We start from the raw sequence: 16,159 nt of genomic DNA, 5'->3' as shown, positions 1-16,159 counted from the left end.
GAAAACGCCTCAACTTGTTTGCACCAGACTGCTTTTGATAGTTTGTTTCCACACTAGTTGGTGGCGGTAATGCACCATTTGTTGTGTGCCAACTGCCATTTAAACCCCAGAAGAAGAAGAAGAAGAAGATAGTTTGCTAATGACAGGAACTGTTAATCAGAGATAAGGCGTGGGCTCTTATCCAGGAAGTCAGCGGATCTCTCCTCTTTGACTTGTGGTGGCGTCAAAGGTCATGCATGCAACGATTCTTTTGTCGCTGCTAAATTGGAGTGAAAACCAAGGTTAGAGCTTTTCTTTATTTGTAGAAGCTGAGCAGATGGAAGTAAGACTCCTTTTGAAAGTAATTAATTTGAGATAGAAATAAAGGAAATGCAAGGATCCCTTCAGCTCTGATTGTTCTATAAAAGATGATTACATTTTCAAGGCTTGCTGTGGGAGTGCATCCTTGTTTTTATCTGGATGAGCGATGCATCATCTTGTTGTATAACAAAGTTTGCTTTAAACAAAATTAGCCAGGTGCAAAAAAATAAATGAACTCAGTATTTAGAAGATCCTTCTTTTGCAGAAAGAACAGCCTCTAAATGCTTGCTATAGCTTCCAGTGAGAGTCAGGATGCTGGTTGAAGGTATTTTGGACCATTCTTTACAAAACATCTCTAGTTCATTTGTGTTGCTTCCTGTGCATGAAAAATGCTATATAAATAAAGTTTGATTTGATTTGATAAACATGCTGGAAATGTGCTGGAAGCAGTCTGCAGTGCCAGGTATGTCAGTTCTATTTCTCCCCAACGGAGCGGCCCGCCAGTCTGAAGTTGCAAGTGGAATATTCTGGCAACAGAGGGTGGTGGGGCTGGGTGGCCTTTTATTAACCCTGTAAAGGGTCATTTTAGCACACACTGTAGCCACTAGCCAGAGATTTATAAATGAAAAAGCTATCTTCTTTTTCCTTATTTAACACAGTGAAGTAATTAGATGTTTTCTACCTTGGGCTGACATGCCTTCATCAGAGCCTCCAGCTGTTGGCGGTGTCACTTCCATTTAAGTGCGGGCAGCAAAGGACGATCTCGCCCTCTGCTGCCCGCATCTTTCACACTGATAACAGTCCCATGTGTGATCCAACGACGATGTTTACATGTTGGATGTCGGATGAGTAGCTGGTGGCTCTGATGAAGGGCGAAGTTCTGGCCAAACCCTGTTAGCCGAAGGTAAAGAAATATCTAATTACTTCACTGTGTTAAATAAGGAAACATAATTACACAGAGAGCATACAGAAGAGAAATAAACATAATATTGTCCTGCAGAAGTTGTTTATTTCTGTTCCATTGGTTCTGAATGGTGGAATTGAACTTTCAGACTGTCTCTTCCTCTTCTTCCTCTTCCTCTTCTTCCTCTTCTAAAGGTTCTCGAGGGTAAGCATAAGTCTCCATATTTGTAAGTCCAGATATCACACAGCAGCTCAAAGAGCTGCGGGACACGTTCATGCTGCAGATTTTAGTCCACCGATTGGTTGTAGTACTGTAGAACTCAGCATTGGAAGTGGAGGAGAAGGCATTGACGCCTCCAACAACGATGAGCTTGTCTTCAATCACTTCCAGACCAAAATTGCTGCGTGGAGTAAACATGGGTGGCACGGCCACCCAAGTATTGGTTTGCGGATTGTAGGCCTCAGCACTGCGCAGACGTTCAGTACCATCAAAGCCGCCGACCTGTTGGGAGTAAAAGTCTATTCAGTCTGACCTAATTGGTGGCATTTGATCTTTTAGAAGTTTATTTTAGATGTTTTCATAAAAGAAAACATCTAAAATACTGAACTCCAAACTCAAAATCTGCATTTTCAGGCTGTGTACTTTGTATAAAAGTAATTCCAAATCTGACGACAGCCTGAAAGACTGGGGGTCGCCTGTGTGTTAGTGAAGCAGACTGAGGGGAGCCTGAATGGAGGATGAAAGGAGACAAAGCACTAAGAAGAGGAAGAGGAAGAGGAAGAGGAAGAAGAAGAGGAAGGAAGAGAAGAAGAAGAAGAGCGCCTCTCAAGATAAAAATCACAAGGCGCTTCACAAAAACGTAAAAAAGCATTTAGAAAACGTTTAAAAATATATTTAAAATGAGCAAAAATAGACAATTGTGATTAAAAATGTAAAGAAAGAGAGAGAGTGAACAGGGAAGAGGGAAATCAGTGGATACTGAGGAAGGTGGAATAGGTGGGGAGAGCAGAATAAAGAGAGAGTGGTGAAGAAGGTCATACAAAAGCCAGCTTGAACAAGTGAGTCTTCAGCTGCTTTTTGAAGGAGACCACTGAGTCCACTGATCTCAGGCTCAGGGGGAGAGAGTTCCAGAGTCTGGGGGCCACAGCAGCAAATGATCTGTCACCTTTGGTCTTTAGGCTGGTGCGCTGCACAACCAGTAGGCTTTGATCACTGGACCTCAGGGACCTGCTGGGGGTGTAGGGACTAAGAAGATCACCAATGTAAGATGGTGCTTATCCATGTAAGGCCCTATAGACCAGAACCAGGATCTTGAAATGAACCCTGAAGTCTACTTGGCAGCCAGTGAAGCTGGAGGAGAAGCGGGGTGATGTGGGTGTGTTTGGAGGACTTGGTCAGAAGCCGAGCACAGGCATTCTGAACCACCTGTAGACGGTTCAGGGAGGTTCTGCTCAGACACGTGAAAAGAGAGTTACAGTAGTCTTAAGCGTGAGGAGATGAAGGTGTGGAGAACTGTCTCAAGTTCAGAGCGGGACAGAATGGGACTCAGCTTAGCAATGTTCCTGAGATGGAAGAAGGAAGAGCGAACAAGAGAACTGACATGATAATCCAGGGTGAGAGCTGGGTCAAAGATCACGCCAAGATTCCTGACAGAAGGTTTGGTGTGAGAAGCAAGCTGACCAAGAGAGTCTCTGACTTTGGGAACCAGCTTGTCTGGGGCACAGATGAGGATCTCAGTCTTATCTTCATTCAGCTGTAGAAAGCTCCCAGCCATCCAGGCTTTGATAGAGTCTAAGCAGGTGTGTAACAGCTGCAGCTTAGACATCTCATGGGGCTTGAAGGAGATGTACAGTTGGATGTCATCTGCATAAAGATGGTAGGAGATTCCTTTGAAGGAGCTCAGGATGTGCGGAAGAGGAAGCAGATAGAGGAGGAAGAGCAGAGGCCCCCAGCACAGAACCTTGTGGGACACCATGGGTAAGGGAGGTGGTGGAGGACCTAAACTTGGTGGAACTTACTGCATAAACACGATCCGCAAACGCAATGACTCCGACACCATTGCGCGGGCTGCTCATAGGGTGGATTAATGTCCAGTGGTTGGTTTCTGGTGTGTAAAACTCCGCTGACGGCAGGGAATGGTGTCCGTTGAATCCACCACAGATGTAGATCTATAAACACACACAGAAACAGTTTAAAATGGATAATTGAGTTTCTATAAAATCTGTTAAATAGTTTGTTAACCCTCTGGAGGCAGGCGTTGCAGATCTGCAACGTTAACCTACCTGGTTACTCCACACACGTGTTTCATGAGCATTTTTTAACTCAGAAGTACCGCTGAAGGACTTAGTTGTTCGTCCCGTTATCAAAACTTATTTTGAGACTGAGTGTGTTAAAATCTTCAAAAAATATATCTTTCTTGACATAAAAATCATAATAATATGTTATATTTCTGCTTATGGCTGAGGAAAAGCTTTTAGATTAGTGATTGAATAAACTAATGCCATTTTTTTCATAGGAGTTATTTCAAAGCAACTTTAAACTCTTTTTCTGGAAACTAAGAGCTCGTTTAACATCACACAAGTTTCAGTTCCACTAAAGCACAGCCACACACCTTTCCCTGAAATGCGGTGCAGCTGGCATTACTTCTTCGCTCATGCATGGATGCAATGAGATGCCACTGGTTGGTTTCAGGACAGTAGTACTCAGCTGTATCATGTCTTGTTTGTCCATTAAAGCCTCCCATTGCATAGATGAGCCCGTTCAGAACGCTGACACTCACAAAGCTCCTGCGATAGTACATTGGTGAAACCGCCATCCAGGTGTGGGTAATGGGATTGAACCTGCAGACGCTGTTGAAATGCTCCACTCTGTCACAGCCACCGATGCAGTAAACAAATCCATCTAAGAAAACAGAGCCATGAAAGGCACGAGGACGCTCCATGTTTTCCACGGTGATCCAGCGTTCAGCCCTGACATCATAGGCTTCTATGGCATTGGTTGAATCACCACCCCTCCAGCCTCCAATGGCCAGGAGGATGGCAGGTGGCAGACGAGGACGGCTAAGGGGGTCGTTGGTTCCAGTAAAACCACACTTAGTTAGGAGGATACGTAGGCGAAGAAAAGTTGCACGTGAAACAATGCATATGCAGGCTTGATTGGGATGCTCCAGCACAATTGTCATCACAGCATTCAAGCACTCTAAATCCATTGTGGCCAGTCTGATCTGTGCACAGATAAGAAGACAGACTTTAGATGACATCATGGGCTTCAGCAATTATTGCCAAGTATCCAGACACATATAACTGGTGTTTTATTCAATTAAATGTTATTTGGCCCAATTTAATCTTCAGAAAAATGTTTCAGACTAGTTGAAATCCTACTAATAACAGTCCATGAACTTGATTGCATGTGTTTTGTTTACCACCGTCAGGTTAGCACAAGCATCTCTGCACTGTGAAGAATATTAATCTAACTCTAGTCGTGGTAGTGAGTGTACCTTAGACAAAAGGACATAGGTGTCTCTCTGACGTTCCGCCGGCGAGTGGGATTCCCATCTGACGACAGACTCAAACACGGCGCTCTCCTGTCTCACCATCAGGTTGTCACTGCTGATGATGTCTTTGACTTCTGGCATGGACAGCTCCAGGAAACTGCCAGAGAGAGCAACCTCCTCAAAGTGGTCAAGGATGTAGGAACAGGCTGCAGAGCACAGCTTAGGAAGGTAGTACTTGGATGTAAGCCTCCAGGTGTTAATGCAGCTGTGTGGGGACAGTCGCGTAATGAGATAGTCGCTGCAAGCTTCAAGTATCTCCTCATAGGTGAGGTAGGCTGCCACTTCCAAAACGTTTTCAACATTGTTGTCTGTGAGGACAAGGACCCCAGTATAAACGTGGTCAATGATCATCTTCATTGTTTCAGCTGACGTGAAGGGCAGTTCGTAAACCCTCTCCTCTGGAGGAGACCACTGTGTGAAGAGGGATCTGGAAAAAGACACATCAGTGAATTACAGTTTTCACAGAGGCAATAAAGGTTCTTATGTTCATCTCTATTAACAGTACTCTGGAACCAGATGATGATTTTTATCTAGTTATTTACAACAGTGTAAATAAATGAATCTGAATGGTCCCTTTTGTTAAATCACAAACAAACTGATTACCTATTTTATTTCTAAAGCTGAGTTTAATTTTTAAGAGGAGATTACATTTTTATCGTCGTCGTCTTCTTCCGCTTATCCGGGTCCGGGTCGCGGGGGCAGCATCCCAACTAGGGAGCTCCAGACCGTCTTCTCCCCGGCCACCTCCACCAGCTCCTCCAGCAGGACCCCGACCAGATTGGAGATGTAACCTCTCCAACGTGTCCTGGGTCGACCCGGGGGCCTCCTGCCGGCGACACACCTCCCCAGGGAGGTGTCCAGGAGACATCCTGACCAGATGCCCAAACCACCTTAACTGACTCCTTTCGATCCGGAGGAGCAGCGGTTCTACTCCGAGTCCCTCCCGAATGTCCGAGCTCCTCACCCTATCTCTATGGCTGAGCCCGGCCACCCTACGGAGGAAACTCGTTTCGGCCGCTTGTATCCGCGATCTCGTTCTTTCGGTCATTACCCAAAGCTCATGACCATAGGTGAGGATTGGGACGTAGATCGACCGGTAAATCGAGAGCCTGGCTTTCTGGCTCAGCTCCCTCTTCACCACGACAGATCGGCTCAGCGTCCACATCACTGCAGACGCCGAACCAATCCGCCTGTCGATCTCCCGATCCCTCCTACCCTCACTCGTGAACAAGACCCCGAGATACTTAAACTCCTCCACTTGAGGTAGGACCTCTCCCCCGACCTGGAGTGTGCAAGCCACCATTTTCCGGTCGAGAGGGAAGAGGGAATATCCCCTCAGGTTTCTCATTTTAATAGAAAAGTCTTCTGTCAGCTTTCAGCAATTCAATTCATTTCATTTCAAGTTTATTTGTAAAGCGCTAAATCACGACAAGAGTCGTCTCAAGGCCCTTCACACAGTAAACATTCCAATACAGGTCAGGTCATTAAACCAAACAGAAAAAAGTTTCCTGTATAATAAATCCAGCAGGTTGCATCGAGTCACTGACTAGTGTCAGAGTCTTTACAGCAATCCTCATACTAAGCAAGCATGCAGCGACAGTGGAGAGGAAAACGCCCTTTTAACAGGAAGAAACCTCCAGAGGATCCTGGCTCAGTATAAGCAGCCATCCTCCACGACTCACTGGGGATGGAGAAGACAGAGCACACACACACACACACACACACACACACGCACGCACGCACGCACGCACACACACACACACACACACATGCACGCACACACACACACACACACATACAGCAGCTTGCAAAGATCTCCACGGTCCTGCTGCAAGAAGAACAAGCATTTTCTGAAATGCCAGCTGAATTCAACCCCCATCTCACTGGTCTGCAGCTGCCAATAACCTGTTAGATACACTAACACGCAGATGGAATCACATTCTACGTCAGAAATAAATCACAACATCTTAATTGTGTCTTTATTTCTTGAAAATTAATCCTGGTTTAATCAGAATATTTCTGCACAAACTTGAAATCATGTTGGGTTTTTGCATTCAGTGCACCAAAATGAGTCCTCCTCACTGTTTAAGAGCAACAGCATAGCCTGCAGTCTGAAACCTTATTTAAAACTTTGCAGATAGATTATTAAAGTTTTCTGAGATTTGACAACACAATGCAAGTTTTCAGTGGCTTTGTCTTTACCTCTGTGCATCTATCTGAGAAAACTGTGCAACAGCATCAAATTGTGGACATGAGAAGTTGACAATTATGAACTGTCCAAACGTAGCAAGTGTTCTACTCTCTTGTCTAAGTGATGCAGGTTATTTCACAGCTGAAATCAAAGAAATCCGTATGACCCACAGTTTCTGAAGCTTAACTTAAAATTATTGTGTTGTTCCAACCTGAGAATGTTCCAGATTTAAATCGTTATCGTGTCGTGTGACGTTAGCCGGTACCATGTGATGTGGCTGCACTGCACATTAGAATCTCAGCCACACCTCCAGCTGGCTCTGCATCAATTCCCTTTGCAGTTCCCGTTTATCGGCGGGCAGCAGAGGGCGACAACGTCCTCTGCTGCCCACCAATAAACGGAGTAGGAAGTGACGCCACCATCAGCGCCAGCTCTGAGGAAGTTAGCAGCCACGAACGAAACTGTGACAAGGTAAAAAAGAAACTTTTCCTGTGTTGTAAAATAAGTTGAGGTATATAAGGCTTAAATAAAACAAAATATTCTATTTCTTCTTCCACAAATTTACCTGCTTTGTCCTAACATCTGAGGATCAACTCACCGGAAGTACGGTATACAGCAGAGGCAGATCTTGTGGACTTTAAATTCCACATCCTGGACTTGAATGACTGCATCGGTTAACTCCTCGTCCAAGCGGAGTTCATTGAACACTGGCATCATCTTGTGCGAAGACTGGCCTTCTCGAGTCATCTTGGTGTGTTACAACTCTCTTGAAAGTCTCTCTAATTGTTGATTCAAGTCTGGGGACCTGAGTGAGAGCAGAATTTGGTTACACCACACTTCCAGAGTAGAAACTCTGCACCTTTGTGATCAACAAAACTACAATTTACATCAACATTTTTTTTTCTGAAACCGCGCTGCTCTGGGTGGCTGCATGTTGGAGTAGCTCTGTTGACTATATGCAGTGTTGGGAGTAACGCCGTTTAAGTATAACAGCGTTCTTTTATAGGTAACGAAATAATCTAATTAATTACTTTTCCCACTGTTGCAGCGCCGTTCCGGTACCGGGGACCGAAGGTTGTGCGTTACTATGTGCTTGTCGAACGTTGAGCAACAGTGTGAGGCTTTCTGACCGCCACACTTCGGCTGCAGCCAGGGAGAGAGGTGTCGGTAACGCACTTACAAACACGATGATGATTAGCCGGGTGGGCGGAGACCCTCACCGTCTCAGTCGCTGCATGCACATCAAAGCAGTGATGAGAATAATGCCGTTTAAAATAACCGCGTTAATAAAAAAATATATTTCCTTCAGTAACGAGCAATCTAATTAATTACCGTCTTCTTTTACCAAAACGTCGTTTCTGTTACTGATAAGAAAATGCGTGCATTAAGCAGCGCGGTGTGTTGAAGCTGTCATCAGCTAATCAGGAGCTAAAGAGGCAGATGTTTTCATCCAAGCGCATCACGGCCTGTGAAGAACGAGGAAGACGTGATGAATATCTACGGCTGCAGACCCGCAGATTCGCTGCTGCAGGTGGGATCAACACAGCCTTGCCCTCCAGCATCATCAGCAGCAGCAAGAGGAGCAACCCTGCAACAGCTACATTGTACCCCATCATCAGGTAAAATAGGACAGCAATAGATCAGGAGGTGGAGCAGGTTGTCCAGTAATCGGAAGGTTGCAGGTTTGATCCTGACTTTAATCAGAGATTGATGCTGTTGTGTCCTTGGGCAAGACACTTAACCTGCTTTGCCTGCTGGTGGTGGTCGGAGGGACTGGTGGTGCCTGTGCTCAGCAGCTTCACCTCTGTCAGTGCGCTCCAGAGCAGCTATGGCTATATCATAGCTCATCACCATCAGTGTGTTAATGTGTGTGTGTGTGAATGACTGATTGTGTTGTAATGTGCCTTGGGGGGTTGTAGAACCCTAAGAAGGCATTATACATATACAGACCATTTACCAAAACAAGTTACTTTTGCTTTACATTGTCCTTATGTGGTAAGGGTGTATATAATGACAGAATTTCTAATAAATATGATTTGTTATTCAGCCGGGTATACTGTGGTTATGTCATGGTGTTTGAAAATATTATTCTGTGTGCCCCTTTTTAAATTTGAGCACCCGCCCCTTCAAAGGTCTCTGCACAGCCCTGATCTGAATTTATACTTATTTTATTAATTTGGCAATAATGTACATGAGTTTTGGAGTGGGGAGTGGCTCTGTCAGCTGCGCTGCACCGCCCACTCCTCTTGTTGAATCTCCGAGGAGCTGGATCTCAGCCTTCATCCTCTACCTCATCATGACCCAACTCTTCTATGAGGAAGGATGGATCTGCCACATAGTCATCAACATCCTCGCTATTTGCCTCAGACTCCGGTTGCGAGTCTCCGTCAGTAGCGGTTTTAGGCACGGGCAGACAGGGCAGTTGCCCGGGGCGGCATTTTTTCATGACACAAAAGGGGCGCTCAAGCGCTGAGTAAAAAATAAAAAATAAAAATCTGCGCCGCACCGAGGTTTTCTATTATCTGTCATATGACAGTGTCTGAATTGGAAACAGCAAATTGGCGCCCCCTGCAGCTGCAGGCGCTCCTGCTGACTGAGAGGGTTCAGGTGCTCCGTGCGTGTATGAAGAAGAGGAAGGGGAGGGGCGCGGCGGGGGAATTCACCTCTGGGTCTTTCCCAAATGAAATGAGCGGGTAGGGCTGAATCAACTGTATTAACATGGCTAAAGTCAATCACATCTTGATGTTCTTCCATTTAACGCACATTTCATTCATAATATCGTAAACACAGGCCTATCATTCTTTCAGGTTTTTCTGAATTGTTTGAAATGGCCGAATAAAAAAAGGAAAAACAAAACGATTTTGTGGTCACCCCCCCATCAAGGTCAAATAGTTTAGTCCTGACTAAAGGAAACTTACTGAGTCAAGAGCCAAACAGAAGAGATGAACATAAAAAGGCTAAAACCACCAGGTGCCCGATTCAGGAATAAAAAGAAAAAAAGAGGAGAAAGATAAAGGTATGTACGCTCTCATGATGCATGTTTAAAATTTTTTGAACCAGTTAACTGGGATTTTAACAATTACATTTGGTCAACTAATTGCTAACAGAGCTAATAGGGCTGAAATATTGAAAGGAATATTCAAATGGTTCAAAAAAATTCCTTGAATCATTTTTTACTGATTCAAACTAGGATTTGCTAAATGCTCGCTGCAGCCTGTGGCCTGCCTGAACAACAACAAACACATGTTGATCATGTTCACATAATAATAAATAAAACAACTCTACAAGCAGAAGAAAACTCCCCAGTCACCACTTACTATCCTGTTTATTTATTGCAGATGGCTGCACTGATTATGTTTTACATGATTTGTTCTGTAAAAGTTGGCATTTTTGGTAGTCTACAGTTTTTTAAATGTCAGTTTAAATTACAATTTCAGGGGCAATTCTAAAATATTATGGATCATGATAAAGATCTATTGGAGATCTACCCCAACTTTTGGACTGCTCTGCCAGTCACTGTGGCTCAAGCTGAGAGGAGCTTTTCAAAACTTGATCAAGTCATACCTGAGGTCAACTATGTTTCAGGGGCGGCTCACTAACCTGGCTCTGATTAGAATCAATCAGGCGCGCAGATAGGGTGAGGGACGGGGGGGATCTGTCCCCCCCCAGATTCAGATCGACCCCGATCCGTCCCCCCAACTAAGGCCAGAAAGAAAACAAAATCGGAGGTTTAGCGCTTGAAGCTCCTTTTTCCAATTACAGTGAATGCAGCATGACGTAAACAAACACCGACTCCAGAGGCACCAAAATGGTTGCTGCTAGGATGCAGGATGAAGCGAGAAAGGCTAGCAACGATTACTGCGTATTTAAAAAAGACCAACAGTGTAAGTAGGCGGGACCGATCTGTCTGTTTATGCATGTTGATTATAGTTTCTATAGATTGTTGTCAGTGTTGGGACTTACTCATTATAAGTGCCAAAGCCTCACTGCTGACTTTAACAAGTCTCATCTACAAATATGATCCCTCATGAAGTTACTATTTTACATCAGAAGGTAGTGGAGATGTGGAACCTTCAGGCTGAGCAAAGTTTGGGAGTTTTTAGAGTTTGAAAATTGCCTCCCGCCTAGAGGCGCCCAGTCAGGGAGAGGAGGAGATGCGCGCAGCATGAAGAGCGCAAATATTAGATCAAACGTATAATTGCCTGCAGGTCTGGTCTTTGTTGACTGACTTTGTCTGGTAATGACTGACTCTGATTATGAAGCAGAATATTGACTCTGATGAAGAAATTCACTCATCCAGCCGGGAAGATTGACGGCTGCTGCAGCATCAGACAGCTGGTGCTGCACGAGAGGTGTGTGGAGTTTACAAGCTCCAAACGTTGGGTTTGATGTTGGTTTAACCTTCTCTGGGATGTGATGAATGTAGAAATGATGGTAAAACACCTCTAACGTGACAGACGTAGCGACAATGTAAAAAAAAAGCCGTAAAAAGAGGCAGATGCTGATGCGTTGAATATGGAAGTCAAGTGTGCCACATAATCATAAAAAAGTAACATATAAAATTTAAAAAGAGATTTATATATTTATATATAAATTAAAACGTTCCAAATATAATGAAAATTTATAAATAACGTAAAATACGAAGGAACATCTGTTGGTCAGGCTGAAAAGTTTGGGAAATACGGCTCTAAGTGATAAGTGAATTTTGTTTCTTATTATATTTTATGTGCAGTTTTTTAGGGCTTTTATGTTTTCTGTAAAGATCGGTATGCTGAAAATCATTTAATGTTTGGCATAAAGCATGGGGTTTTGGTTAGTAATTGACTGGAAGAATAACAAATGACTGATTTATATAGTGGAGCGCCTCTGTCAGTGCGCCCCAGGGCAGCTGTGGCTACATCGTAGCTTATCACCATCAGTGTGTGAATGTGTGTGAATGGATGAATGATGCACTGTAGTGTAAAGCGCTTTGGAGTCCTTACTCTAAGAGGCGCTATACAAGTGCAGATCATTTATCATTTATAGTGTTGATCAGGCAGAGCTTTGTTGCCAGCGTTCCACTGCATAATGGCTTCAAACACGTATATAAAAGTGTTAGTTTTTACGTAAACCATTGGATGAAATTACACAAACTGACTGAGCTCTAGTTAAGGCGCTTGCAATAGTTTGTGTATGTGTACGTGCGTGTGTGTGTGTGTGTGTGTGTGTGTGTGTGTGTGTGTGTGTGTCCGTGCGTGCATGTGTTTGGGGGATGGTACATTGGAACTTTGTCCCCCCCCCAGTTTGAAAATCCTATCTGCACCCCTGGTATCAATCACTCAGTAGGGGAGCAGATTTCATATGATGACATTATTGATGACGTTGCATCAAGGTTAGGTTTTAATTTTAGTTTGTGTTTTCTGTTCTAAGTGCAATGCTGTAGTGATTATCTTTAGTTTGTTATGTGTGAAATATTTTTGCTATTTAGAATATTTATTATATATTATGTTCATATATTCTTAATATTTAGTTATTGTGTGTTTTTGTATATTTGATTCTATATATTTTGATACAGTATATAATGTATATTGCTTTACATTCTGACAACTTCATAGTAATTAATGTAAATATGTGCAACTTAGAAAAATGAATGTTCAATAGTCATTCTAATAAAACATGCCTATTTGTAGAAAACATGCATGTGTTCATGCAGGTGGGGTGGTGGTGGTGGTGGGGGCTCAAAGGGGGCCTCGCCCGGGGAGTAATTCCGTGTAGAACCGCCACTGGTCTCCGTCCACTTCCTCTGCTTCCAGTTCAAAAAACAGCCGTACTATCTGAACTGCCTGGTGGACATTTATCCTTCTCATCATCCTTTATATAAGTCTAATAAAAGCCGACTAAACTGCAATGACAATATATCTGTCCGGATCGCTCCAAAATATGAAGTTTGCTGTCAATATCTGTCTAATTGTTTGTTGTTACTCCGTTCGCGCCACTCCTTTCCCCGTGATGCGGCTCGTTTTTGCGCACGTTACTCGTGCGGCCTTCCTTCCTCTCTCAGCTACATAATGATACGTTTTATCAATTGTGAGACTTCCACCAACAGCAAAAGGATCTCATGTTTTGTGGGGGTTTTATGTTCACAAGCACTTCCCTCTCACGGATTACTAAACAGCCGTTTTGACAAGTTATCAGATTGTCTAAAAATAGGTTGTTTGTTAGTTTAGCATAACTCCGCTTTTACGTTGCCTATTAACACAATTTAAAAACTGGGGTGTAGTTTATAATCTCATTTTTAAAGCTGAATTGAATGCCGAAACTCAGGGAGGCGGAGTCTTGCTGCTACAGCGTCCCAAATCAGACCTGTTCAAAAGACGCGGATACGCGACCGGACCCCAGAGGGTTAAAGCATTATTAAACATATCTCCCATATTTTGTGTGTAAAGTGTGTTTCTGGTTCAGGCTGACGCTAGTTGCCAATCCAAAACATCAGAAGAACTTACCTTTTATATGTTTGACCTTCCTTCAAGAGAGCAGTGGACACCAGACAAACGCTAGAAGGATGTAGCTAGGTAACCAGAAATAATAGTTGCTTAGTTCTGTAGAATTTTTTGTTGTTTACCTTCAACTTTGACTTAATTCATTTAAAAATGATACATCAGTTCAATTCGAGTGACTTTAATTTTAATTCTTCAGTTAATCAGTGATCAGTAATCATGCTGCAACTCTTACATCACATTTCTCAGAAAACAAACACAAAAAACAAAGGGAGCAACATTGTTTATTAGCACTTCAAACAATTACAGTTCTGAACTCCTGTGTTTGCTGTGGAAAGGTTGCACCTTTATTGTTATATTTTCATTTCTTGCCAGCTCATAGAAAGAAAATAAGTTTCAAAATCTGAAACTGTCTAAAAAATCAGACATTTTAGGAAACAACAGTCATGAAAAATGTCTGCAAAATGCTGGAGTCACTGATAGAGAATTATTAATGCTGCTAATCGTGCAAATCGTGTTCTGTTCAAACCGAGGATGAATGAATGAACAGACTATGGATTCAACAGTGGTGAAATCCACACATCAAAGCAGCGCATTGACAAAAATAACCAACAAAACAGTAGGCTACAGTGAACAAACACATGAGTGTGGAATTTCTTTTAGAGACTTAATAAAACAATGAGAAATTAGTCCATGATTCAATCAAAAGGGTTTAATTTCAATATTACAATATCGAAATGAGGAGACAGTCACAGAGGTTCTTCCCAAAGCAGCAGCTTCCTGCTCATATATATGCACACACACACACACACACACACACACACACACACACACACACACACACACACACACACACACACACACACACACACACACACACACACACACACACACACACACACACACACACACACACACACACACACACACACACACACAATAATGTGTCTATAGTTCTATTGTGATGTCTTAGTAAATATTCTATTCGGTGAGATAAACTTTATTGTATTTATCCTAGTGGATCTCTAATTAAATGGGTAAACTAGCAGTAGCACATCCAATGTCAAGGAAAGCAAAAAGTTATTATCAGGAGAGGGAGAATGTTTAAGTGGTTAGCAGCAGTGTGCTAGACGATGGCCCCCTCCATGAGGCCACCACAGCTCAGCAGAACATCGCTGTTGCTTCTTCTGGGGAGAAAAACACTTAGAGAGAAAATAAAGTTAACAGCTGAAATAGCAGAAAATAATACAATAAAAGAGCAGACTGTAGAAGAAAGCAGTAAAGTGTGAAAAGTGGTCAGTGTATCCTCCAGCAGTCTAAGCCTATAGCAGCATAACGACAGAGAAAACTCTGGATAATCTATCCTATTTAGATGGAGGCATGTTGGAGGCAGGTCATGGGAGAATCATCTTTACCGACTGTACACTCCACCTCCCTGTACTCCCCCACTTGTCCAGATTTAGGCTAACATCAGATTTTAACCATAGGCCCTATCAAATAAAAATGTTTTAAGCCTATTCTTAAATGTAGACAAAGTGTCTGCCTCACGGACTAAGGCTGGGAGCTGGTTCCACAGGAGAGAAGCCTGATAACTAAAATATCTGCCTCCCATCCTAATTTTAGATATTCTGGGAACCACCAGTAAACCTGCAGTCTGAGAGCAAAGTGCTCGGTTAGGAACGTATGGAACAATCAGATCACTGATGTATGATGGAGCTGGATTATTAAGAGCTTTATATGGGAGAAGGAGGATCTTAAAATCTATTCTGAATTTAACAGGTAGCCAATGTAGGGAAGCCAAGACAGGAGAGATATGATCTCTCTTTTTAATTCTCATCAGAACTCTAGCTGCAGCATTTTGGACAAGCTGAAGACTTTTAACTACACTCTGTGGACTTCCTGAGAGTAATGAATTATAGTAATCCAGTCTTGATGTAATAAATGCATGAACTAGTTTTTCAGCATCACTCCTGGAAAGTATGCTTCTAATCTTAGCAATAAGGTGGAAAAAGGAAATCCTACAAACCTGTTTAACCTGGGAATTGAAAGACATGTCCTGATCAAAGAGAACACCAAGGTTCCTTACTTTGTTCTCTGAGATTATTGTAATGCCATTCAGGTCAGGTGAGTGGCTAAGCAATTTCCTTTTCTGGATTTCTGGTCCAAAGATGAGAACTTCCGTCTTGTCTTGATTTAAAAGCAAAAAGTTTAGAGTTATCCAATGTTTTATGTCCTCAAGACAAGCCTGGAATCTACCCAACCGATTAGGTTCATCAGGGTTAAGGGATAAATATAGCTGAGTATCGTCAGCATAACAGTGGAAGTTTATCCCATGCTGTCTAATGATTTTACCAATTGGGAGCATATATATAGTAAAAAGAATTGGTCCAAGCACTGAACCCTGTGGTACTCCACAAGGAACCCTGGAGTATGAAGACGATTTGTCATGTACATTTACAAAATGAAATCTATCAGACAGGTAGGATTTAAACCAGCCTAACGCTGTTCCTTTGATCCCTACAACATGTTCAATTCTTTCTAAAAGAACATTGTGATCAACTGTGTCAAAGGCAGCACTGAGATCTAACAAGACTAGAACAGACACAAGATTCTTATCTGAGGCCATAAGAATATCATTTGTAACTCTCACTAATGCAGTTTCAGTGCTGTGATACTCTCTAAAACCAGACTGAAATTCCTCAAACAGAGCATTAGTGTTTAAATGCTCACATACT

General features: G+C 42.9%; 1 protein-coding gene across 1 annotated transcript; it reads right to left on the bottom strand.

The window, feature by feature from the left end:
• Nucleotides 1-1,289: 1,289 nt before the first annotated feature.
• LOC107391274 (kelch-like protein 10) lies at nucleotides 1,290-13,500 on the bottom strand. The gene is made up of 6 exons (XM_054745567.2): nucleotides 13,431-13,500; nucleotides 7,547-7,753; nucleotides 4,701-5,184; nucleotides 3,816-4,427; nucleotides 3,223-3,372; nucleotides 1,290-1,705 (listed from the first exon to the last, which is right to left on the bottom strand). Exons 2-6 carry the CDS (start codon nucleotides 7,693-7,695, stop codon nucleotides 1,349-1,351), a joined length of 1,752 nt encoding a protein of 583 aa, XP_054601542.2. The 5' UTR covers nucleotides 7,696-7,753; nucleotides 13,431-13,500; the 3' UTR covers nucleotides 1,290-1,348.
• Nucleotides 13,501-16,159: the final 2,659 nt, after the last annotated feature.

The sequence above is a fragment of the Nothobranchius furzeri genome, chromosome 15 (assembly GCF_043380555.1).
Source record: "Nothobranchius furzeri strain GRZ-AD chromosome 15, NfurGRZ-RIMD1, whole genome shotgun sequence".
NCBI lineage: Eukaryota > Metazoa > Chordata > Actinopteri > Cyprinodontiformes > Nothobranchiidae > Nothobranchius > Nothobranchius furzeri.
Note: the sequence above shows the minus strand (reverse complement) of the source record. Positions and strands in the feature narration are given on the sequence as shown.